This window comes from Oncorhynchus mykiss, chromosome 12 (assembly GCF_057628025.1).
Source record: "Oncorhynchus mykiss isolate SJ-2025 chromosome 12, ASM5762802v1, whole genome shotgun sequence".
NCBI classification, from domain to species: domain Eukaryota; kingdom Metazoa; phylum Chordata; class Actinopteri; order Salmoniformes; family Salmonidae; genus Oncorhynchus; species Oncorhynchus mykiss.
The window spans coordinates 25,999,625-26,019,786 of record NC_143033.1 but is presented as its reverse complement, the minus strand read 5'-3'; the positions used below and the strand labels follow the sequence as shown (position 1 = coordinate 26,019,786).

General features: G+C 42.3%; 1 protein-coding gene across 6 annotated transcripts in view; it reads right to left on the bottom strand.

Moving 5' to 3' along the window:
• Positions 1-2,203: 2,203 nt before the first annotated feature.
• LOC110537252 (neurofibromin) overlaps positions 2,204-20,162 on the bottom strand; it is a 67,657-nt gene continuing 49,698 nt past the window's right edge. For 2 of the 6 annotated variants that reach the window (XM_021623148.3, XM_021623149.3), the window contains 21 exons: positions 19,913-20,115; positions 19,646-19,839; positions 18,847-18,987; positions 17,504-17,783; positions 17,077-17,291; positions 15,188-15,249; positions 14,832-14,973; positions 14,321-14,422; positions 13,703-13,843; positions 13,411-13,537; positions 13,188-13,319; positions 12,884-13,019; positions 12,545-12,702; positions 12,188-12,313; positions 11,261-11,382; positions 11,079-11,179; positions 10,835-10,977; positions 10,685-10,731; positions 10,384-10,600; positions 8,870-8,987; positions 2,204-8,496 (listed from right to left, as the gene is read on the bottom strand). In XM_021623148.3, coding sequence (XP_021478823.2) covers positions 8,337-8,496; positions 8,870-8,987; positions 10,384-10,600; positions 10,685-10,731; positions 10,835-10,977; positions 11,079-11,179; positions 11,261-11,382; positions 12,188-12,313; positions 12,545-12,702; positions 12,884-13,019; positions 13,188-13,319; positions 13,411-13,537; positions 13,703-13,843; positions 14,321-14,422; positions 14,832-14,973; positions 15,188-15,249; positions 17,077-17,291; positions 17,504-17,783; positions 18,847-18,987; positions 19,646-19,839; positions 19,913-20,115 — 3,067 coding nt within the window. In that variant the 3' untranslated portion in view covers positions 2,204-8,336. Of the gene's footprint in view, positions 8,497-8,869; positions 8,988-10,240; positions 10,601-10,684; positions 10,732-10,834; positions 10,978-11,078; positions 11,180-11,260; positions 11,383-12,187; positions 12,314-12,544; positions 12,703-12,883; positions 13,020-13,187; positions 13,320-13,410; positions 13,538-13,702; positions 13,844-14,320; positions 14,423-14,831; positions 14,974-15,187; positions 15,250-17,076; positions 17,292-17,503; positions 17,784-18,846; positions 18,988-19,645; positions 19,840-19,912; positions 20,116-20,162 lie in introns of those variants that run through there. The other 4 variants (XM_021623150.3, XM_021623152.3, XM_021623153.3 and 1 more) reach the window with 4 other exon arrangements.

Below are 20,162 nucleotides of genomic sequence, written 5' to 3'. Positions count from 1 at the left end.
TGCTTTTATTTGGGCTGCAATTTCTGAGGTGCAGTTTACTCTAATGAACTTATCCTCTGCAGCAGAGGTAACTCTGGGTCTGCCTTTCCTGTGGCAGTCCTCATGAGAGCCAGATTCATCATAGCGCTTGATGGTTTTTGCAACTGCACTTGAAGAAACTTTCAAAGGTAGTGACATTTTCCAGATTGGCTAACCTTCCTTTCTTAAAGTAACGATGGGCTTTGCTTTTTTGAGCTGTCTTTTACCAAACAGGCCTCTCGTCTGTATACCACCCCTACCTTGACACAATACAACTCATTGGCTCAAACACATTATTAAGAACATTACATGATATGTGTTATTTCATAGTTTGGATGTCTTAACTATTATTCTACAATGTAGAAAATAGTAAAAACAAAGAAAAACCTTTGAATGGGTAGGTGTGTCCAAACCTTTGACTGGGTAGGTGTGTCCAAACCTTTGACTGGGTAGGTGTGTCCAAACCTTTGACTGGGTAGGTGTGTCCAAACCTTTGACTGGGTAGGTGTGTCCAAACCTTTGAATGGGTAGGTGTGTCCAAACCTTTGACTGGGTAGGTGTGTCCAAACCTTTGACTGGGTAGGTGTGTCCAAACCTTTGAATGGGTAGGTGTGTCCAAACCTTTGACTGGGTAGGTGTGTCCAAACCTTTGACTGGGTAGGTGTGTCCAAACCTTTGACTGGGTAGGTGTGTCCAAACCTTTGACTGGAATTGTATATAGCAATAAAAACTGTAACAGAGACACCGAATAAGTCAGAGGAAAAACAAAAATAAATGGAGGAACTTATTCAAGAAAGATCAAGTGTGCTTTATTTTTTATAATATATTAAACTGGATGGAATATATTGTAACAAATATATATATTTTTTAATCTTCAACAAAGAAATGCTACCAAAAATAATTTATTGAAACTTGTTACAAATGTTTGCATCATCCATTATTTTTTTCAATGAATAGTGTAAAATGTACAGCTGTACAGAAAGACTCATGTGAAGGCCCAATTATAGAGGAGGAACTTCTAGATGCAATTAAAGCCTTCAAGTCCGGAAAAACTCCAGGGCTGAATGGCATACCAGTTGAGGTATATCAAATAGGTCCATTATTAACATGTTTTACCACTCCTATAAAAATGATAAAATGATAGACTATCAGATACTGAGCAAGAAGGTCTAATTTCACTATTACTGCAACAGGACCCAGATGGTAAATATAAAGATCCAGTCCACCTAAAAAAACTGAAGACCCCTTATACTTCATTGTTGTGATGCCAAAATCCTAGCAAAATGCATAACGCATAGAATTTAAAAAGTATTGTCATATTATTCATCCTAATCAGACAGTTTTTTTTACATGGACAATACAGTGGAGATAATATAGGACTATAAAGTACTGTAAACAATAGAACACTATGAAACATCTGGAAAACCAGGCCTGGTATTCATAGCTAATTTTGAAAATGCCTTTGATAAAGTACGACTGGAATTGATATATAAACGTTTGGATCATTTTTATTTGGTAGAATCTCTTATACAATGGGTACAAGTTATGTATAGTAACACCAGGTGTAAAATAGTCAATAATGGCTACTTCTCAGAAAGTAATAAATTGTTAAGAGGAGTATTTATATATTATGGCCATCAAAATATTAGCTATTAAAATCCAACAATAATATCAAGGGGCTAAAACTCCAGGGCTTAAGATCAAAGGTGTCATTGTACACGGACGATTCATGTTTCATTTCAAATCAGCAATTTGGATCCCTCCACAGCCTCATAGAGGATCTAGATCATTTTTCTAACCTCTCTGGATTAAATCCGAATTATGATAAAAGCAATATATTAGGTATCGGACCTTTTACGTTACCGTGCAGTTTACCAATATAATGGGACAACGGTGAATTGGACATACTCGGTATTCATATCCCAAAATAAATAAATGATCTCACTACAATACATTTTAATAAAAAGTTAGCCAAATTAGATAACACCTGTCTATTTGTGGAAAAATCCCCCTGACTAATTCTAATTCATGTCCCTATTTACTTATGGCCCTGTGGGGTTTATTTTTTCTCTCTTATTTTACTAATTAGGGAGGGGGAGCACTTTCTCATCATCAATAAATTGTACATCAAAAGCACACTCAAACACACATACATGCCATTATCTTCAAATATGACTCCAGCAGCTAGAGGTCGGACAGAAATGATTTATTAGGGCAACATCTGTAAATGTCAGATGAGGACAGCAACCTATCATACAGTGGAGGTTTAGAGTACACAGTCATCTATATCCTCGATTTGAACTTTTTATTTTCCTCAATATAGTTAATGACAATGCAGTGACATGATGGAGAGGTCATCATTACTAACACTAGAATCATTCAATTTGTATGATTTACATGTACAGCAACTAACTGCTTTACAAAAAGCTAAATAATACAATATATCATCACATGTATTTACAGTGTAGTAAATATACCTTTGTCAATTTTTACACAAAATTATTTACAGAGGTGGAGCTTACTGTGTAAAAAAAATGAGGGAAAGAAACAGTAAAACTGTGGCCAGTGGTTAAAAATATTTTGCATAACCTTGAGATGTGCCAAATTAGGAGATATCACACCAGCGCAAGACACAATTGACTTCAGTTGAGAATCATGAAAACCAACAACACATTTACAGAGAGCTCAGTCTGCCTTTCAGAGACAAGTGTCTGCTCCCACACTTTCCTCTGGTATTAGTGTGATAACAGGTGGTGGGGGTGCTCTGCATCCAAAACTTTTTCAGCTGTCATTTCTATGCTTTACCATTTTGAAAGGAAGTCCAAATGGCCATTCCTGTATATTAAAAGCAACGTTTGAAGAGAAAATACATTTTTAAATTGTTTTATCCTTTGCATTGATCAAAGTGGTTAACTGATATCTATATACTCTCTCTCCTATGCTGCTGCAAATAAATGTTAGAGCCTTCAAATACAGACATGTTCAATTCATTCAATTTAGGACACATTGTATGTGAATTCATTCCTTTCAGTTCTTTAAAGTGGCACATTTCCATTGAGTAAAACCAAGGCAAAAACATTCCCTCCAGCCTAACCTTTCAGATGAGACACTGAGAAGGGGTCTATTGAAGATAGGGTTATCAGTGTTCTGTCCGCCTGCTATACACTGTAAAATAAAGAAATATCAAATAGAAACAGTTGGTTGGGTTCACTCTTCAAAGCATATGCGCTTGAAACAGAGATCTGTACAGTTCCTAAAAGTCTGATGAGGACAGAACTAAATAACTGATACTTTCACGATACACACATCATAGTACATGATGACGAAAGCTGCGATTTTGACTAAAAAGCATTGATTCATAGCTTGGTCCATCTCTCTTTCACTAGTTGTATCATCTCGCATTCCCATAAAAAAAGCAAACTATTATTTGTGGGTTAGTTTATTGGACTTCTCAGAGGACTTTATCAATACACAGTAGTTTTAGAGTTTGTTTGTACTATATTGCCGTTCCTTAACTTTGGTTTCCTTCACACTAGATCTTTTGAAATCTTGTTGATTACGTTTGGTAAACTTGCTCCATTTTATCTTTAAATCTTTATTTTTTTTCCCTTTCCATGATGTGGAACTGCTTCTTCTGGACATATATCCTCCTGATTCAAGTATAATAAAACATTTGTAAACAAAATCCAGGCATGGAGTTCAACTTCATCACACATGGTTCATTACCTCTCAACAGCACCAACACACTTTGATTTTGGAAAAAACAACTAAGTGTGCACATTGTTCATTTTCTTGTGGTCATCATGTCAAATCTAAACCAGATTAATAGAATAGGAAAACAAATGTATGTTTGAGCATGGTTGTTGATTGTTAAGATGGCTGGATGTATGGGACAAACTAAATGGCCAGTAAAACACTAGTGTTTTTTTAAACTGTCAAGTCTTCATATCCTCCCTCCTATCTCTATACACCAACTCCTACTCAGTGTACATAATACACATGCTCTCCTCAGCAAAGGCAAGTCAAAAAACATCTCATGGAATCGTGTTTTACCCCAGGATAATCATTATGATAACAAGTCATTTACAAAAAAAACATTCTAAAGGAGTTGGCACAAGCATCCAAAACAACCATGACTTCGACTCAATGTATGGCACTGGTAACCTCAAACAGTAGAAATGAGGAACCAGGCTCCACAAGAAATTGAAAGGTGTAACCAGAGGACTCCTGTGCTGCTCAACAAACTGCACCTTGTTGTTACAGAAAGGGAAGTCTCTACTGTTTGCCACACGTTCAGTCTATCTGTGCAATACATATCGGACCAACTGAAAAGGCTCAGAGATAGTCAAAAATGATAAAACTACAGAACAGGTTTGATTTTCCTTTCGCTACTGCAAGCTAGTCTTTGGTGCAGCATCCCAGGGCCTGCCACACTGCATCATGGGACTGACCCCTATGCCTATATCTTTACAAGTGCCACACTATCGACTAATGAGGGAAGACAATGGCAAGAAGGGCCAGTAACACCCTGTACAGCTTTACTCCCAATAAACATAGTTCTATCTGAGAACAGACTGTCTGACAATAGTCTCAATCCCTCACAATGCTTTTTTTTGGTAGCATTTCAGTAGGCTAATTTTAAACATGGAAAACACTATTCAGTAGATATGTGTCTTGAGGTGATTACTACCATAGGTTATTTTTTACTATAAACTGGGTGGTTCGAGCCCTGAATGCTGATTGGCTGACAACCTTGGTATATCAGACCGCATATAATGGGTATGACAAAATATATATTTTTTACTGCTCTAATTACGTTGGTAACCAATTTATAATAGCAATAAGGCACCTCGGGTTTATGGTATATGGCCAATACACCACGGCTAGGGGTGTATCCAGGCACTCAGCGTTGCATCGTGCGTAAGAACAGCCCTTAGCCATGGTATATTGGCCATATACTACACCTCCTCGTGCCTTATTACTTATTTCATATTTCTAATCTTTCAAATTAAATATTTATTTTGCAATTATACAATTCAATGAAATTCTAAAATAATTCATAACTATATCATTGTGTATGCAACCAATACAATTAGATTGTAATTACCTTACATTATTTTACATCATGAACAGGGACATATTTACTTTAGCTTTTGATCCTGGAACATAATTGGCACCAATTTTCACAAAACAAAGAGCAAACTGAAAACAATACTGTTGTGACTTCAATATTTCATTGTCTTAAATACAGGTGCAACATTTGTAGATGCAAACCCTCAGCAACTCTGGTCCCTAGAGTCATGGACTTTGTTTGAATACTTATTTAACAATGTTTTACATGAATATTTAACCATACAGGTTCATTATTGTCAGGCAGCTGATTAGTAATGACTGTATACTTGTATCATAAGGTATTGTGTGTGTGTTTATATACTGTGTCAGTCAAAAGTTTGGACACACCTACAAATCCCAGGGTTTTTCTTTATTTTAAATATTTCCTACATTGTAGAATAATAGTGAAGACATCAGAACTATGAAATAACACATATGGAATCATGTAGTAACCAAAAAAGTGTTAAACAAATCTAAATATATTTAACATTTGAGATTCTACAAAGTAGCCACCCTTTTCCTTGATAGCGTTGCACACTCTTGGCATTCTCTCAACCAGCTTCATGAGGTAGTCACCTGGAATGCATTTCAATTAACAGGTGTGCCTTGTTAACTTAATTTGTGGAATTGCTTTCCTTCTTAATGCATTTGAGCCAATCAGTTGTGTTGTGACAAGGTAGGGGTAGTATACAGAAGATAGCCCTATTTAGTAAAAGACCAAGTCCATATTATGGCAAGAAAATCTCAAAATAAGCAAAGAGAAATCACAGTCCATCATTACTTTAAGACATGAAGGTCAGTCAATCTGGAAAACTTCAAGAACGTTGAAAGTTTCAAGTGCAATCTCAAAAACCATCAAGCACAATGATGAAACTGGCTCTCATGAGGACCGCCACAGGAAAGGAAGACCCAGAGTTACCTCTAATGAACTTCTCTGCAGCAGAGTTAACTGCACCTCAGATTGCAGCCCAGATAAATGCTTCACAGAGTTCAAGTAACAGACATAACTCAACATCAACTGATCAGAGGAGACTGCGTCTTCATGGTCAAATTGCTGTAAAGAAAACACTACTAAAGAATACCGGACATTAGACCGGTGGAAATCTGTCCTTTGGTCTGATGAGTCCAAATTTGAGATTTTGGGTTCCAACCGCTGTGTCTTTGTGAAACGCAGAGTAGGTGAACAGATGATCTCTGCATGTGTGGTTTCCACTGTGATGTATGAAGGTGGTGTGATGGTGTGGGGATGGTTTGCTGGTGACACGGTCAGTGATTTATTTTGAATTCAAGGCACACTTAACTAGCATGACTACCACAGCATTCTGCAGCGATACGCCATCCCATCTGGTTTGCGCTTAATGGAACTATCCTTTGTTTTTCAACAGGACAATGACCCAAAACACACCTCCAGGCTGTGTAAGGGCTATTTGACCAAGGAGAGCGCTGCATCAGATGACCTGGCCTCCACAAATCACCCAACCACAACCCAATTGAGATGGTTTGGGATGAGTTGGAACACAGCGTGAAGCAAAAGCAGCCAAAAAGTGCTAAGCATCTCCTTCAAGAGTATTGGAAAAGCATTCCAGGTGAAGCTGGTTGAGAGAATGCCAAGAGTGTGCATAGCTGTCAAGGCAAAGGGTGGCTACTTTGAAGAATCTTAAATATAAAATATATTTTGATTTGTTTAACACTTTTTTTTGTTACTACATGATTCCATGTGTTATCTTATAGTTTTGATGTCTTCACTAATATTCTACAATGTAGAAAATTGTAAAAAATAAAGAAAAACCCTTGAATGAGTAGGTGAGGCCAAACTTTTGACTGGTACTGTATATATACACACGACACACACACACACACACACACACGAAAACCCTAGAAAAGGCACACAATGAACAAAACAACCTCCCAAGTGTGTGTTGTGTGTGCATATATATGTGTGTTTACAGTAAGTGTGGGCAAGAATGAGACAATTACAACTGAGACTACCACTATAGATATTATACATTTCAAAGCTAAGGCGGATTTCCAATGTCCATTCCAACATAGGAGGACATTGTCTATTCCTGTTTTTCCTCCAGATTTTCCTTCCCAACTTTCCCTGACATAGTGTTGTGAAACGTGAACAGTGTGCTGATTAAAAGCTTAAGTTCTGAAACCTGCAGGACTGCTGTCCTCCAACACCAGAGTGGCCTGTCTAGTTGACCCTCTCTGGCACTCCATCATGTGAGAATAAAAATACTGCCTAATCAAGAGGAATCCCCACATCTTGGACAATCAATAACCAATGAAGACACATGGCTTGGGCATCATTGGATTGTGCCTGACAAAGCTCAAAAAGGGCAAATTGATCATCCAGCCCCCACCTCCACAGCACAGTAAACCACTAATGTCTGTTGTTGGCCATGCTTTTCACAGATGTTGCAAATACAGGATGGTTTTAGTGCTTTCAGTGATTTCCTCCAGAACGGTGTGTGTGTGTTTCAGGGTAGTGCTCTCCCTCTGCAGTGATGGTGGGTGAGAGGGATCCCTTTCCTCAACACTGGGTCCCAAGGTCCAATCTCTATTGTCATGTCCATGTCTCAATGAGAGGCATTTGCAGCTCATATTTTGATCTAGTTCAGCCCCATTGTCAAAGCTCTCTCAGCTTCAAGAAACATGTCCTTCTACTAACAACACTTAAAGGCAAAAAACAAACACATGTACATGCATGTTGAATTACAGAATGTTGTGCAAATCACAGAAATGGTTCTCATTATACTTTGTCATTATGATAGAAAATTCAACCAAGAAAAAAGAAGCAAGACAACAAAGTGGCTTCAGATACTATGATCCCTACTGTTTCTGCAGTGTTGTCAATGTCAGTGCTTTCTTTCAACTGATGCTGTTTTAAAAAAAGGATTCCAATGTAGCTCATTATGTGACACAAAAAGACCAAATGAAACAACGGCAGACTCAGACACTGACTGCTTCACAAACAAAACAACGCATCATATTCAGACAGTTCTTCAATATATGTTGATCGTCAAGCAAATATGGCTGACTGGACGGGTTAGGGTCAAAGAAACACGCAAAAAACAACAGAAAGAAACTGAGGAAAATCAAGGCTGAGAGAGAGAGAGAGAGAGAGATATCGATAAGACAGGAGAGTTGGAGTAGAAGTGCAGCATGATGACTGGCATGGGCGGCCCTGGTAGTGGGGGGTCCTAGTGGTGGGCATCTCTCATACGATCTTCTTGATGCTGGGCCGTTTGAAGCTGCCTGCGCTGCGCTGCTTCTGCACCTGGCTGGCAGAACCATGGCGTGTGCGTCCGCTGTTGCTGTGACCCGTGGTCGGAGAGAGCTCCACGTTCTCCTTGTCGATGCCTGCCGGAGGACGGATGGACACACGCCATCAGGTATAATATGTCACACTAATAATTGAGAAACTATTCTATTATATAATTCTACAGAAATTCTATTATATAATTCTACAGAAACGCTTTTGAGACATCCACCTGAAGAGTGTATATAACTACAGAGGTTATCTGTTGTTATATACAAATCCAACAATAGGCGGAGTAGTCAACCCATGGACTGATGTAAGTGCTCCAACTTATCGCAACAGGGTTGCTCTGTGTTTTGAACAAACAGGACATATGGTGTACGGGCATTGAAACATTATGTACAAAGACTTCATCACAAACGCTCCAGTAGTGTTGTTTGGCTTTGTGATGGGCCTCTGCTTCCCCCCACACACCTCTGAGAGGCTGTGCCGTGTGCCTGGGAGTGAGGAGCAGCATGGGGACGAGGGGCTGTAATACCTGGCCGGACGAGGTGTGGGGTGAAAACGGTGGACTTAGAGCAAGGCAGAGAAGCTTCTCAGACACAGAGTGGGAAAGAAACAGGAGGGAGTGACCATGGCAACCCAAAAAGAGGAATGACAGGAAACAAAAGAGCAACATGATTAACAAAAACAAAACATAACAAAGAGTGACAGAAATCAATCATGAGGGGGAAAAAATGATTCATTCAGCATTCTCAGGTGTATCAGACAATATGGTTTAGATTATAAGTATACATACCAAGTCTATCTATCTAATCAAGTCTCTTTAGTTCCAAATAAAATATAGAGCAAGAGGCTCATTCCTTCTTCCAAATAGTGGCATATCATGAATTACTCAAATGTTCTTCAGGACTAAAACAAATGAAACATTTCCAAAAGTATATAGACATCCAGAATAGAATATGTTCTGAACACAAATGTGGATGCTACCATGATTACGGAAAATCAAGAATGAATCGTGAATAATAATGAGGGAGAAAGTTAGAGGCATAGATATCATAACCCACAAAATGCTAACCTCCCCTGTTACTGGTACTGCATCAATTACTTTCTCACATATCATTATCACCATTCATTCATAATTATCTGTAATTCATTCATGATTATCACGATTCAGTCATGGTAGCATCCATAAACTATAAGTGAATTTTTCCAGATACTAATGACACCTTCAAATGGCAGACTAGATGCATGAAGTGCTTTCATTTCTAAACAGTAAAACAGACAGAAAATACCCTCACAGAAAAGGTGACATTCTGTACTGTCGCCTCACAGCAAACATCTGATGGAGTATAGGGCCAAATTAAAAGTTTTAGCTTCTGTCCAAATAAATACATAGGGGAGTGTATATAGTTTCTAGTTGTACCCGTCATTTCGGGGGGGGGGGGGGGGGCACACCACCTTGGTGGTGCTCTAATGAGACTTGTTGGAGATGGTCTATAAAATACACTGCATCAAGCATAACAAATGAGGAAAAGGGGCCACAAACATGAAATGAAATGTGTATGAACACTAAATGATCCATTTTGAGACCATGCATTAATTAAAGAAAGAGAGAATAAGCCTCACACATGGACCAGGTTGGGGAACCACTATGTAATGCTACATATAGTGGATGGAACTTTTCAGATGATGTTGGATTCAGTTGGAAATGGATGGATGGGTAATTTATATTTCTCTCTAATTATGTGTTTGTTAGCGCAAGTTTATTCTTCTGATTGGTAAAATGGAAAGACTAAACAGGCCAGACTATATTAAGATGAAGATAAAATGCAGACAGGTCAATGGATCAAATATTTATTTTGTTTGAGATAAAGGTGACTCTAAAGTATCACAGCTATTCCTAAGAATCAAATCTGCCAAGAGACAGAAGGGCTGGATTTGACTGCATGTGTTCGTGTGTGTGCGTACACTGTATCTGATCAGACCTGGGGAGTGCTGGGAGGTGGCCAGTGAGGTCATGGAGTTGGAGAGGTTGAGGTTGGCTGTGATGCTGAGCTGGCTCTGGCCCGGCGGGGGGTAGGGCGACGTGGGCGTACGCAGACACTCCTCGCTCGTCTCCTCGTCGATCCCTGGCAGATACGTGTCAATCAAAGCATCCAGGAACTTCACTATCAGCTCAGCGTAGTCTGGGAACTGGGTTTGCTGTTGGCACAAGGAATGTAATTTCCTAACACTGACAATAAACCTTCCATACGCTAAAGAGTTAAATGAGTTGTGTCTGCTCACCTTTGAGAAGGGCCCAGCGAATCTCCACAGACCATTAAACCCAAAGCCTGAGAGAGAAACCGAAGAAACATTGATGAGTATTAAATTGGCATTTTCACTCCAGAACCCATGGTTGTAACTGTATGGCGGGAGGAGTGGGTGGAGTCTCACTCTGCAGGTAGGAGGGCTGGTACAGGGGGGGTGACTCCTCGTGGTAAACCATACTCTGCACGATGCCATGGATGGGGTTTAGGAGGTTAGGGTCCTGGCACAGTGATAGGAGGGTGTTGATCTTTGAGTCCAGCAGGTTATGACTGGAGAGAAAACCACAAGATGATATTATTTACGCATGCGTACACATTAAAAGGGGATTGGAAAAAATACAGACTTTATTGGGTTGAAATGAAACACTTACACAACTGGAAAGACTTTAGGGAAGACAACACTAGCTTCAGCTAAAAACTCGTAGAGGATTCTCTGGTCAAACTCATCTGTTGTATTCTTCACCAACGTAGCCTGAAGTAGAGGCAAGCATGTTAGAAATAGGCACAAACTAATACAGAGGAAGTGGGAGAGAAGCGGAGTGAGTGGTCTCACCAGGACAGTGAGCAGCAGAGCCTGGATCTTGGGGTCTGTGAGGACCTCCTCATCCAGCAGCACGTTGGACTCTGACACAGACACCTTCCTCAGGGTATGGTGGGAGATTCTTTGGGTCGATTCTGTGGCATGGAAGGGAGGGGAGGAGAGAGCGAGGGTGTGTGAAAGAGAGCGAGGGTGTGAGAGCGAGCGAGGGTGTGAGAGCGAGCGATAGGGACCTGTGCCAGTTTCAAAGAATCTGCAGTTCCCACAATCATTTTGGACTTAAATGAATTATATGTCCCAAAGATTCTTGAAGAAAGAAAAAAAAGAAAAAAAATATATATACATATATATATATATATATATTTTTTTTTTGTGTGTTTTTTTTTAACCTTTATTTAACTAGGCAAGTCAGTTAAGAACAAATGACGGCCTACCCCCCCAGCCAAACCCTCCACTAACCCGGACGACGCTGGGCCAACTGTGCACCGACCTAGTGGGACTCCCGATGACGGTCGGTTTTGACACAGCCTGGGAACTAACCAGGGTCTGTAGTGAAGCCTCTAGCACAGCAATACAGTGCCTTAGACCGTAGCGCCATTCTGGAGGCCCAATATAACTTAGAAAATGGCTCATGAGCTTAGTTCAATTGTTTGACCCCATCAGGACCCCAAATAAGGTTGTTTTACTCCAAAGTAAATGTAAACAAACGCTTTATAGCCTCAGAACATGGTTAAAATTATAAATTTGATATCATGGATTGTCAGTGGCGGTCTATGAATTTGAGATTGGTTACATTTCTCCAGCCCCATGCCTCAGCTTTTTACCGAAACAGTGGCGGGGAAAACACTTTATTATTGTTTCAACTACAGGTTGCCCCTTTAAAATCAGTGTCAAAAGCCACAAACATTGTGTAAGTGTCTGGTATACAGGAGACAAACTGACCTGGACACTCATAATCGTTCTCCGCCACCCTCCTCATCTTTGGAGGCGTGGTGATTCCAGACTCCATCTCTGGCCTCTTTGGTGCTTTAGTGTCTGATATCAAGTGATCAAAACTCTTCCTAGTGCCTGATGAGCCAGCGTTGAAAAACTCATGTTAAACAATGGGGCATACATACACAGGTCAACTCCCCATACCTAAACTAGTACATACATGCATGGATATTCTATGGATATCCAAGTCATCATGTATGAATGTATATAGTCTAAATACCTCCGATCAGTTGTCGCATGTTAAAACTCCTCTGTTTGGTCAGAGCCCTGGATCTAGCAGCAGAGAATGACTGACAGGTGTCTTACCCAGCAGTTTCTTAGTGTTTGCTTGGGAAGGCTGGCCCATGTCCAGGCTCATGGACTTCCGTGTGCGCGGGCTGATCTGCCCCCCTGTGGGGTAGTGGACCACTAAGTAGCGCTCCGACACCTTGGGGGACGTCCACGGCTGACTCTCCCTAAGAGTTCTGACACAGAGGGAGGGGAGGGAAGAACAAAACATTCTGAAAGGTGAACACATACGGTCCATAAAATTCCTCTTTGACATTGTTCGATACAGCGAGAGACAAATTCTGCTTAGTCAGCTGGTGCTGCAGCTACTCTATCAGCCTCTACATCAACTCAGCAGTCAGCCCTGTAGTCATTCACCGGCAGCTGGGGTCGCTGTGGTGCACAGAGTACGTGTCCATGGGAACATTCTCCATGGTAACGTCTGAGAGGAGCAGGGACTTCCTGTGCTTGAGGCTACAGCGGCTCCGGACCTCCTCCGAGACAGTGAGGAGAGCTACACAGACATTTCACAGGTCAATTCAATACTATATCAGTTTATTTTCTACACAGAAACAGTTGCCATGCGAATAAAGAATATCATTGTTTAAAGACAATATGAACAATCCTACTATGGCTGAAAAATAAAAGTATGTCTTCATTGTGGAGTGCTCCGTTAACTCACCTGCCAGGTAGGCCACACTCTGGGTGTTCACCTCAAACTTGTCACAGTTGAGGTGTTTTCCCACCAGGGCCAGTAGAGTGTGGAGGATCCGGATGGTCCGCGCCACTGTGTTGGGGGAGGGGTGTCTGTACCCTAGACAGAGAGGTGGGTGGTTAGACAAAGAGCAGTCCCCATGAATGCAGTCCCCGGCCGACCCGAGGCTTAGACACCTCCACCTACTTACCTTTCAACAGATGACCCACTAGTGCAAAGTTGAAGTTGGAGTTGAAGTTGAGGCCCACGAAGTGGTCCATCTGTTTACAGTGCCACTCCAGAGGCTTCCTGATCTCCATAAACACCTCTTCTGGACTCTGGACAGGGAGAAACGGGAAGAACACACACAATTCAAGTTAGGGAAAGATAATGAAATCAAAGTGAAACTGTAAAAAGATCTGGCCGAAAATGTGAGCCGAATGTTTGTGGAAGACGAACCTTCTGAATGGGTGTGTGTCTGGTACCGTGTGTATGTTAAGTACCTTGTCATTGAAGACCCTGAGGCTGTCCAGTGTGTGGAGGTTCTGCTCCAGCAGAGCGGTGCCGGCAGAGTAGAGGTTGACCTCGTCCAGCTGGAGCACAGCCACGGCCACCCAGAACAGAGCCTTGTGCATGGGGGAGTCCTGAAGGAAAAACACAGGCTGTTATTTACTCTCACCACCACTACTGTCCAACACACACACAATCACCACACGCGCACACACACACACAATCACCACACGCGCACACACACACAATCACCACACGCGCACACACACACAATCACCACACGCGCACACACACACGGCCTTGTGCATAGGCGAGCCGTGGAGGGCCAACAAACACACTTGCAGTCAGAGCGAGTCTCACATGACCATTTACTGCCAACATCCATTGTCGCTCAGCAGCCAATTCACCACATACAGGCCAGGGCCAAAATAACTTCCCTCCTCTCAGTCAGCCTGCTTCAAACATGTGGGTTATACTCAATAGAATGTGGTTTGCAGGCGGGCACACATACATACACACACGCGCACACAAGAGGAAGTTAGCTCACCAGAACATTTAGCACATCTCTTAAATTAGCCTTTGAGAGTTGCCATCTGTGTGTTTGTGTGTACCTTGTTGAGGAGCGGCTGTAGCTTGGTGAGAGCAATGACTGTGGCTTCTATTAACACCTGGCTGTTGTAGTTATCAGGTCCCTTTAGACAGCTCTCCAGACCCTATGGGACCCAAGACAGCAGGTCAGTTCAGTCTGGGCAGCACAGGTTATACAAACACAGACCCTTTCAACAGACAGGATCAGACACCGTACAACTACTCCCAATACTTGTAGCAGAATCTATTGGAAAGCGTGCGAAGTTACCACTAGGAGTAGTGATGTTCATATGGACTTAGAATGTCACTTAGCAGGTTAAAAAAAAAAGTACAAAAGATGCAAGCGCAGTTACTTGAAGTGATAGAATCTATTTTTTTGTGTGTTTTTACACTGACAAAGACACAGTACAAGATACACTACATATACATTTGACAAGATAGTACAGTATTTCAGGACGTGGTTTCCATGACATGTCCTAATTCTGGGTATAATATGACGTAGCGAGCAGCAGGGCAGAGTGATGGGACACAGACCCGGTCTATGCTGAGCAGGGGGCTGGCCTTGCTGAGGATCCTGATGATCTGTTTGATCTGGCCGTGGGTCACCCTCTTACTGATGCACCCAAACACCACCAGAGCTCTGGGCTGCAGGGACGGGTTGTACTGGAACGCAAACCTGATGGAGGGAAGGGAAGGGAGCGAGGAAGAGATGGAGGGAGAGAAGAGGGAATGATGAATACAATCCATTCACACGCATGCCTTATAAAAGCCAATCAAGTGGTCATCATCAGAAAATATGTAAGCTAAGCATTTAGAGTAGACAGTGTGGTTGGCTCCACTGAGTCAGTGTTAGTTAGAAGAGGGTAAACGGTGGTGTGAGTTTACCATACCTCTGAGCCAGCTCTGTCCACTGGTCCAGCCACTTACAGCTAGGAATGTCCCTCATACAGGCCTTGTGGAGGAGGGGAAACACAATTATGAGCATATACAGTACCAGTTAAAAGTTTGGACACACTCGCTCACTCACGGGTTCTTTATTTGGACTATTTTCTACATTGTCGAATAATAGTGAAGACATCAAAACTATGAAATAGCACATAATGAATTATGTAGTAACCAAAAAAGTGTTAAACAAATCAAAATGTATTTTAGATTCTTCAAAGGAGCCACCCTTTGCCTTGATGACAGCTTTACACACTCTTGACATTCTAACAACCAGCTTCATGAGGAACGCTTTTCCAACAGTCTTGAAGGAGGTCCCACATTTGCTGAGCACTTGTTGGCTACTTATTTTTTTTACCATTATTTAACTAGGCAAGTCAGTTAAGAACAAATTCTTATTTACAATGACAGCCAATTTTCGCAGCCCTATGGGCGGTCCTTCACTCTGCGGTCCAACTCATCCCAAACCATTTTGTGGAGACAATGTCATCTGATGCAGCACTCCATCACTCTCCTTCTTGGTCAAATATACCTTACACAGCCTGGAGGTGTGTTGGGTCATTATCCTGTTGAAAAACAAATGATGGTCCCACTAAGCGCAAACCAGATGGGAATGTGAATCGCTGCAGAATGCTGTTGAAGCCATGCTGGTTAAGTGTGCCTTGAATTCTAAATAAATCACCAAGTGTCACCAGAAAAGCACCCCCACACCTACTCCTCCATGCTTCACAGTGGGAACCACACATGCTGAGATCATCTGTTCACTCACTCTGCATCTCACAAAGACACGGTGGTTGGAACCAAAAATCTCAAATTTGGACTCATCAGACCAAAGGATAGATTTCCACCGGTCTAATGTCAATTGCTCGTGTTTTTGGCCCAAGCAAGTCTCTTCTTCTTATTGGTGTCCTTTAGTAGTGGTTTCTTTGCAGAAATTAAACCATTCACGCAGTCTCCTCTGAACAGTTGATGTTGAGATGGGTCTGTTACTTGAAATCTGAGAAGCATTTATTTGGGCTGCAATCTCAGGTGCAGTTAACTTTAATGAACTTAGCCTTTGCAGCAGAGGTAACTCTGTCTTCCTTTCCTGTGGCGGTCCTCATGAGAGCCAGTTTCATCGTAGCGCTTGATGGTTTTTGCAACTGCACTTGAAGAAACTTTCAAAGTTCTTGAAGTTTTACGGATCGACTGACCTTCATGTCTTAAAGTAATGATGGACTGTCATTTCTCTTTGCTTATTTGAGCTGCTTTTGCCATAACATGGACTTGGACTTTTACCAAATAGAGCCATCTTCTGTATACCACCCCTGCCTTGTCACAACATAACTGATTGGCTCAAACACATTAAGAAGGAAAGAAATTCCACAAATTAACTTTTAACAACACACACCAGTTAATTGAAATGCATTCCAGGTGACTACCTCACAAAGCTGGTTGAGAGAATGCAAAGAGTGTGCAGAGCTGTCATCAAGGCAAAGGGTGGCTACGTTGAAGAATCTCAAATATATTTTGATTTGTTTAACACTTTTTTGGTTACTACATGATTCCATATGTGTTATTTCATAGTTTTGATGTCTTCACTATTATTCTACAATGTAGAAAATAGTACAAATAAAGAAAAACCCTGGAATGAGTAGGTGTGTCCAAACCTTTGACTGGTACTGTATGAAAAACATTTTTTAAAATAACTTTTAAATTCTAGACTGGATTTGTGTGAAGGCAAGTAGAATATTGAATTTGGTTAGTGTTCACCGAACATCTAGACCGGTACAGACAGTAGTGTCATGCTATAGTGATGTAATGATAAGTAATTATGTCAGTGGGGTGATCTCCTGACCTCCATGATCTCCAGCAGGGCCTCAGTGACGGTCTCCAGGGAGGAGAGGGCGAAGGTCTCCCTCTCGTAGGACCCGGGGGAGAAGGAGCGGTCGCGGTAGCTGGAGCGGAAGGCGATGACCGCAGCAGACTTGACCTTACTGATGCCAAACAGCAGGTAGAACTTAGGCAGGGAGAACTCTGTCAGGCTCAGCCTCAGGACCTGCTTGGTCTCCTCTGGATGAGAGAAACACACATGGGAATAGTTATCACTGAGTCTCAGCAAGGCTATACATCAAGAAATACATCAAGAAAAAACTGCTTTCAAAACACTGAATCAACACGACACTGATCAACCCTCTGCCTTTTAGTCATGTTAACGCCTCCCTATTTATGTCTGTCTGTCCTCAGTCTACAGCCAGGGTGCCGTGTGTGTGTGGCTTCCTCACCGCTGAAGTTGAGCTGGGCGCAGGTACAGAGGGAGTGGATTATGTTGATGACCAGGCCGTGTGTGGAGGCTCGTAGGGACAGGGGACCGGTGGCCACCAGTAGTGTGACCACGTGGAACAGGTAGGGCAGGTGAGTGGCCACGTCCAGAGAGTTGTTGAAGGATAGCATGAGCATGTAACGGGCCAGGATGGCGATGTCATCCCACATCAGGTGCTGCTCCAGGGTGGGCGTGGGAGACAGACACGTCTTATCGATGATCTTACACATGCGGATGATCACCTGACAGATACACGGGTCGGGGTTAAGGTTACATCAAAGGGTACGTTACCACATTTTACATCCTATCTACTATCTCTCCCTTCCACCCAAGGGAAAGAACAGAATGACTCAGGACTCTCATGTCACCTAGCATCTCTGGGAAGATCCCTTATCCCTCCTGTTTTGAAAGGTTACAGGCAGAACTGGGAATGCATCGAGTAATGCTTTATATCCCAGTCTGGTGTTGATCCATTGTACAATCACAATATCTAAACGTGTGTTCAGATTTTTGCCTTGACATATGAGAATAGATGGAAGAGAAAAGAGACGTCACCCCGACACAGACTGGCCTGTGTGTTCAGAGGCTTCCTTCCTCTTCCTGGCACTAGATCACATGATCAGCATTGTACAGTTTTTTTTATTATTTCACCTTTATTTAACCAAGTAGGCCAGTTGAGAAGAAGTTCTCATTTCCAACTGCGACCTGGCAAGACTACTTCATTGGGCAATACATTAAACTCCCTCTTTCTTTCTGAGAAATCAGCTCAACAGTCAAAAGGAAATGATACATAATGCAGACCACCAAATGACAGAAATAGTTGTGACACAAACAGCACTGTTGTTGAGAGGTACGGTGGTCATGACAACTGGAAGAGTTGTCAGCGTGCCAGGGTAGGCACATGGAAATACGTCTGCCTGCCTGTGCAGTTTGTGAGATTTAATTCATTCATACTGTAGGAGTACAAATACTAATCGGTAACAATATGTAATGTCATCTATAACATTGGATACTGTATTAGCTACTATTAATTCAGTGACATTACAAGATCACAACTTGCCATAAAGAAGTATAAGGAATGCATAGAACAGACTTTTCATGGCATTTGATAGGAAAACAGACATCCGGAAATCATTTATTCATCTGTAGAGGATCTGTATTGCAGCAGATATTCTTGTAGCAGATATTCTTGTCTAGACTCAAGTCACAGAACCAACCTGTGAAGGGAATAGCCTGTGAAGGGTTCAACCTGTGAAGGGAATAGCCACAGTAGTAATTCCTGAGGTGTATGTGTGTGTTGCTCACCTTGCTGGACACCAACTTGACGTTCCCTGAGGCCAGAGCCACAGCCGTGTCGGCCATCACCTCAGCCTTGATGGATCCCAGGCCTCCTGTAGCGCTGGTCTTGATGAAGCTGTCCAACACCACGTCCAACAGGTCCGTTATCTACAGAACAAGGATAGAACAGGACCTCAGCTCAGAGACTAAATAAATCCCCCTCCATTACTAACTAGCGTATTTGTCTCAAGTCATTTCTATTTCAGAATGCCAGCATCTTTTTCAGTCAGACCACAACTTCCCGCTCTACACTAACACGCAAAGATACGTTTTTCATGATTTTCAGGTGGCTAGCATGATAACTGGTTGCGATCTGAAAAGTACAGGGACGCTGACAAAGATAGTTATTTGTAATACCTACATAAGGGGATAACACACTCTCATAATATCTGATAAGGCCTCTATAACATCCTGAACAGTGAGTCCACTGAATCCTTCAGCCATTTCACAGATCCTAAATCAGCAGTAAAATAAAGCCAACAGCAAACTGGCCTGATGGACGAGTACTGTACGGCCTCAATAACAGTAGACTGGGCTGATGGACGAGTACTGTACGGCCTCAATAACAGCAGACTGGGCTGATGGACGAGTACTGTACGGCCTCAATAACAGCAGACTGGCCTGATGGATGGAGTACTGTACGGCCTCAATAACAGCAGACTGGGCTGATGGATGAGTACTGTACGGCCTCAATAACATCCAATATACTGGTTGGCTGATACATGGGCCAACACCCACACTGAGAGCCGAGAAGAGAGATCCCCACCTGTCCCAGACTACCCCAGATCTTAGCCTGGATAGAGGGGTACATCTGCTTCTCGTTGATGGTCATGGTGATGAGCTTGTCCAGGATGGCAGTGACCCGCTGGCGCTTGGCGTCGTCGTTGTGCTTACAGAACCTCACCAGGTTGAGCAGCCAGGGGGTCATGTACTCCAGACACAGGTGCTTCAGCTCAATACCTACACACATCAGAGAGGATGTTACAACGTTTGCGTGCGTGTGTGTGTGGAGGGCAGGAACAAGGATACTGACTGGATTTGCTGAAGCCAGAAATGCACTCCTCCAGGAACTCCAGGGTGAGGTGGGGTTCGTTGGCGGCCAGCGTCTTGCTGATGGACACTATGAAAAGCGTGTTGTTGGCAGGGATACACAACCCTGAGGTCTCCAGCAACTGGCCTTCTATCTTCAGGTTGAAGGTGCAGGTTAAGGCACACAGCAGGTTGTAGGCTGCAGACCTGCACACAGCAGACAGAGAGAGAGAGGGAAGGAGAATAAAAAGGTA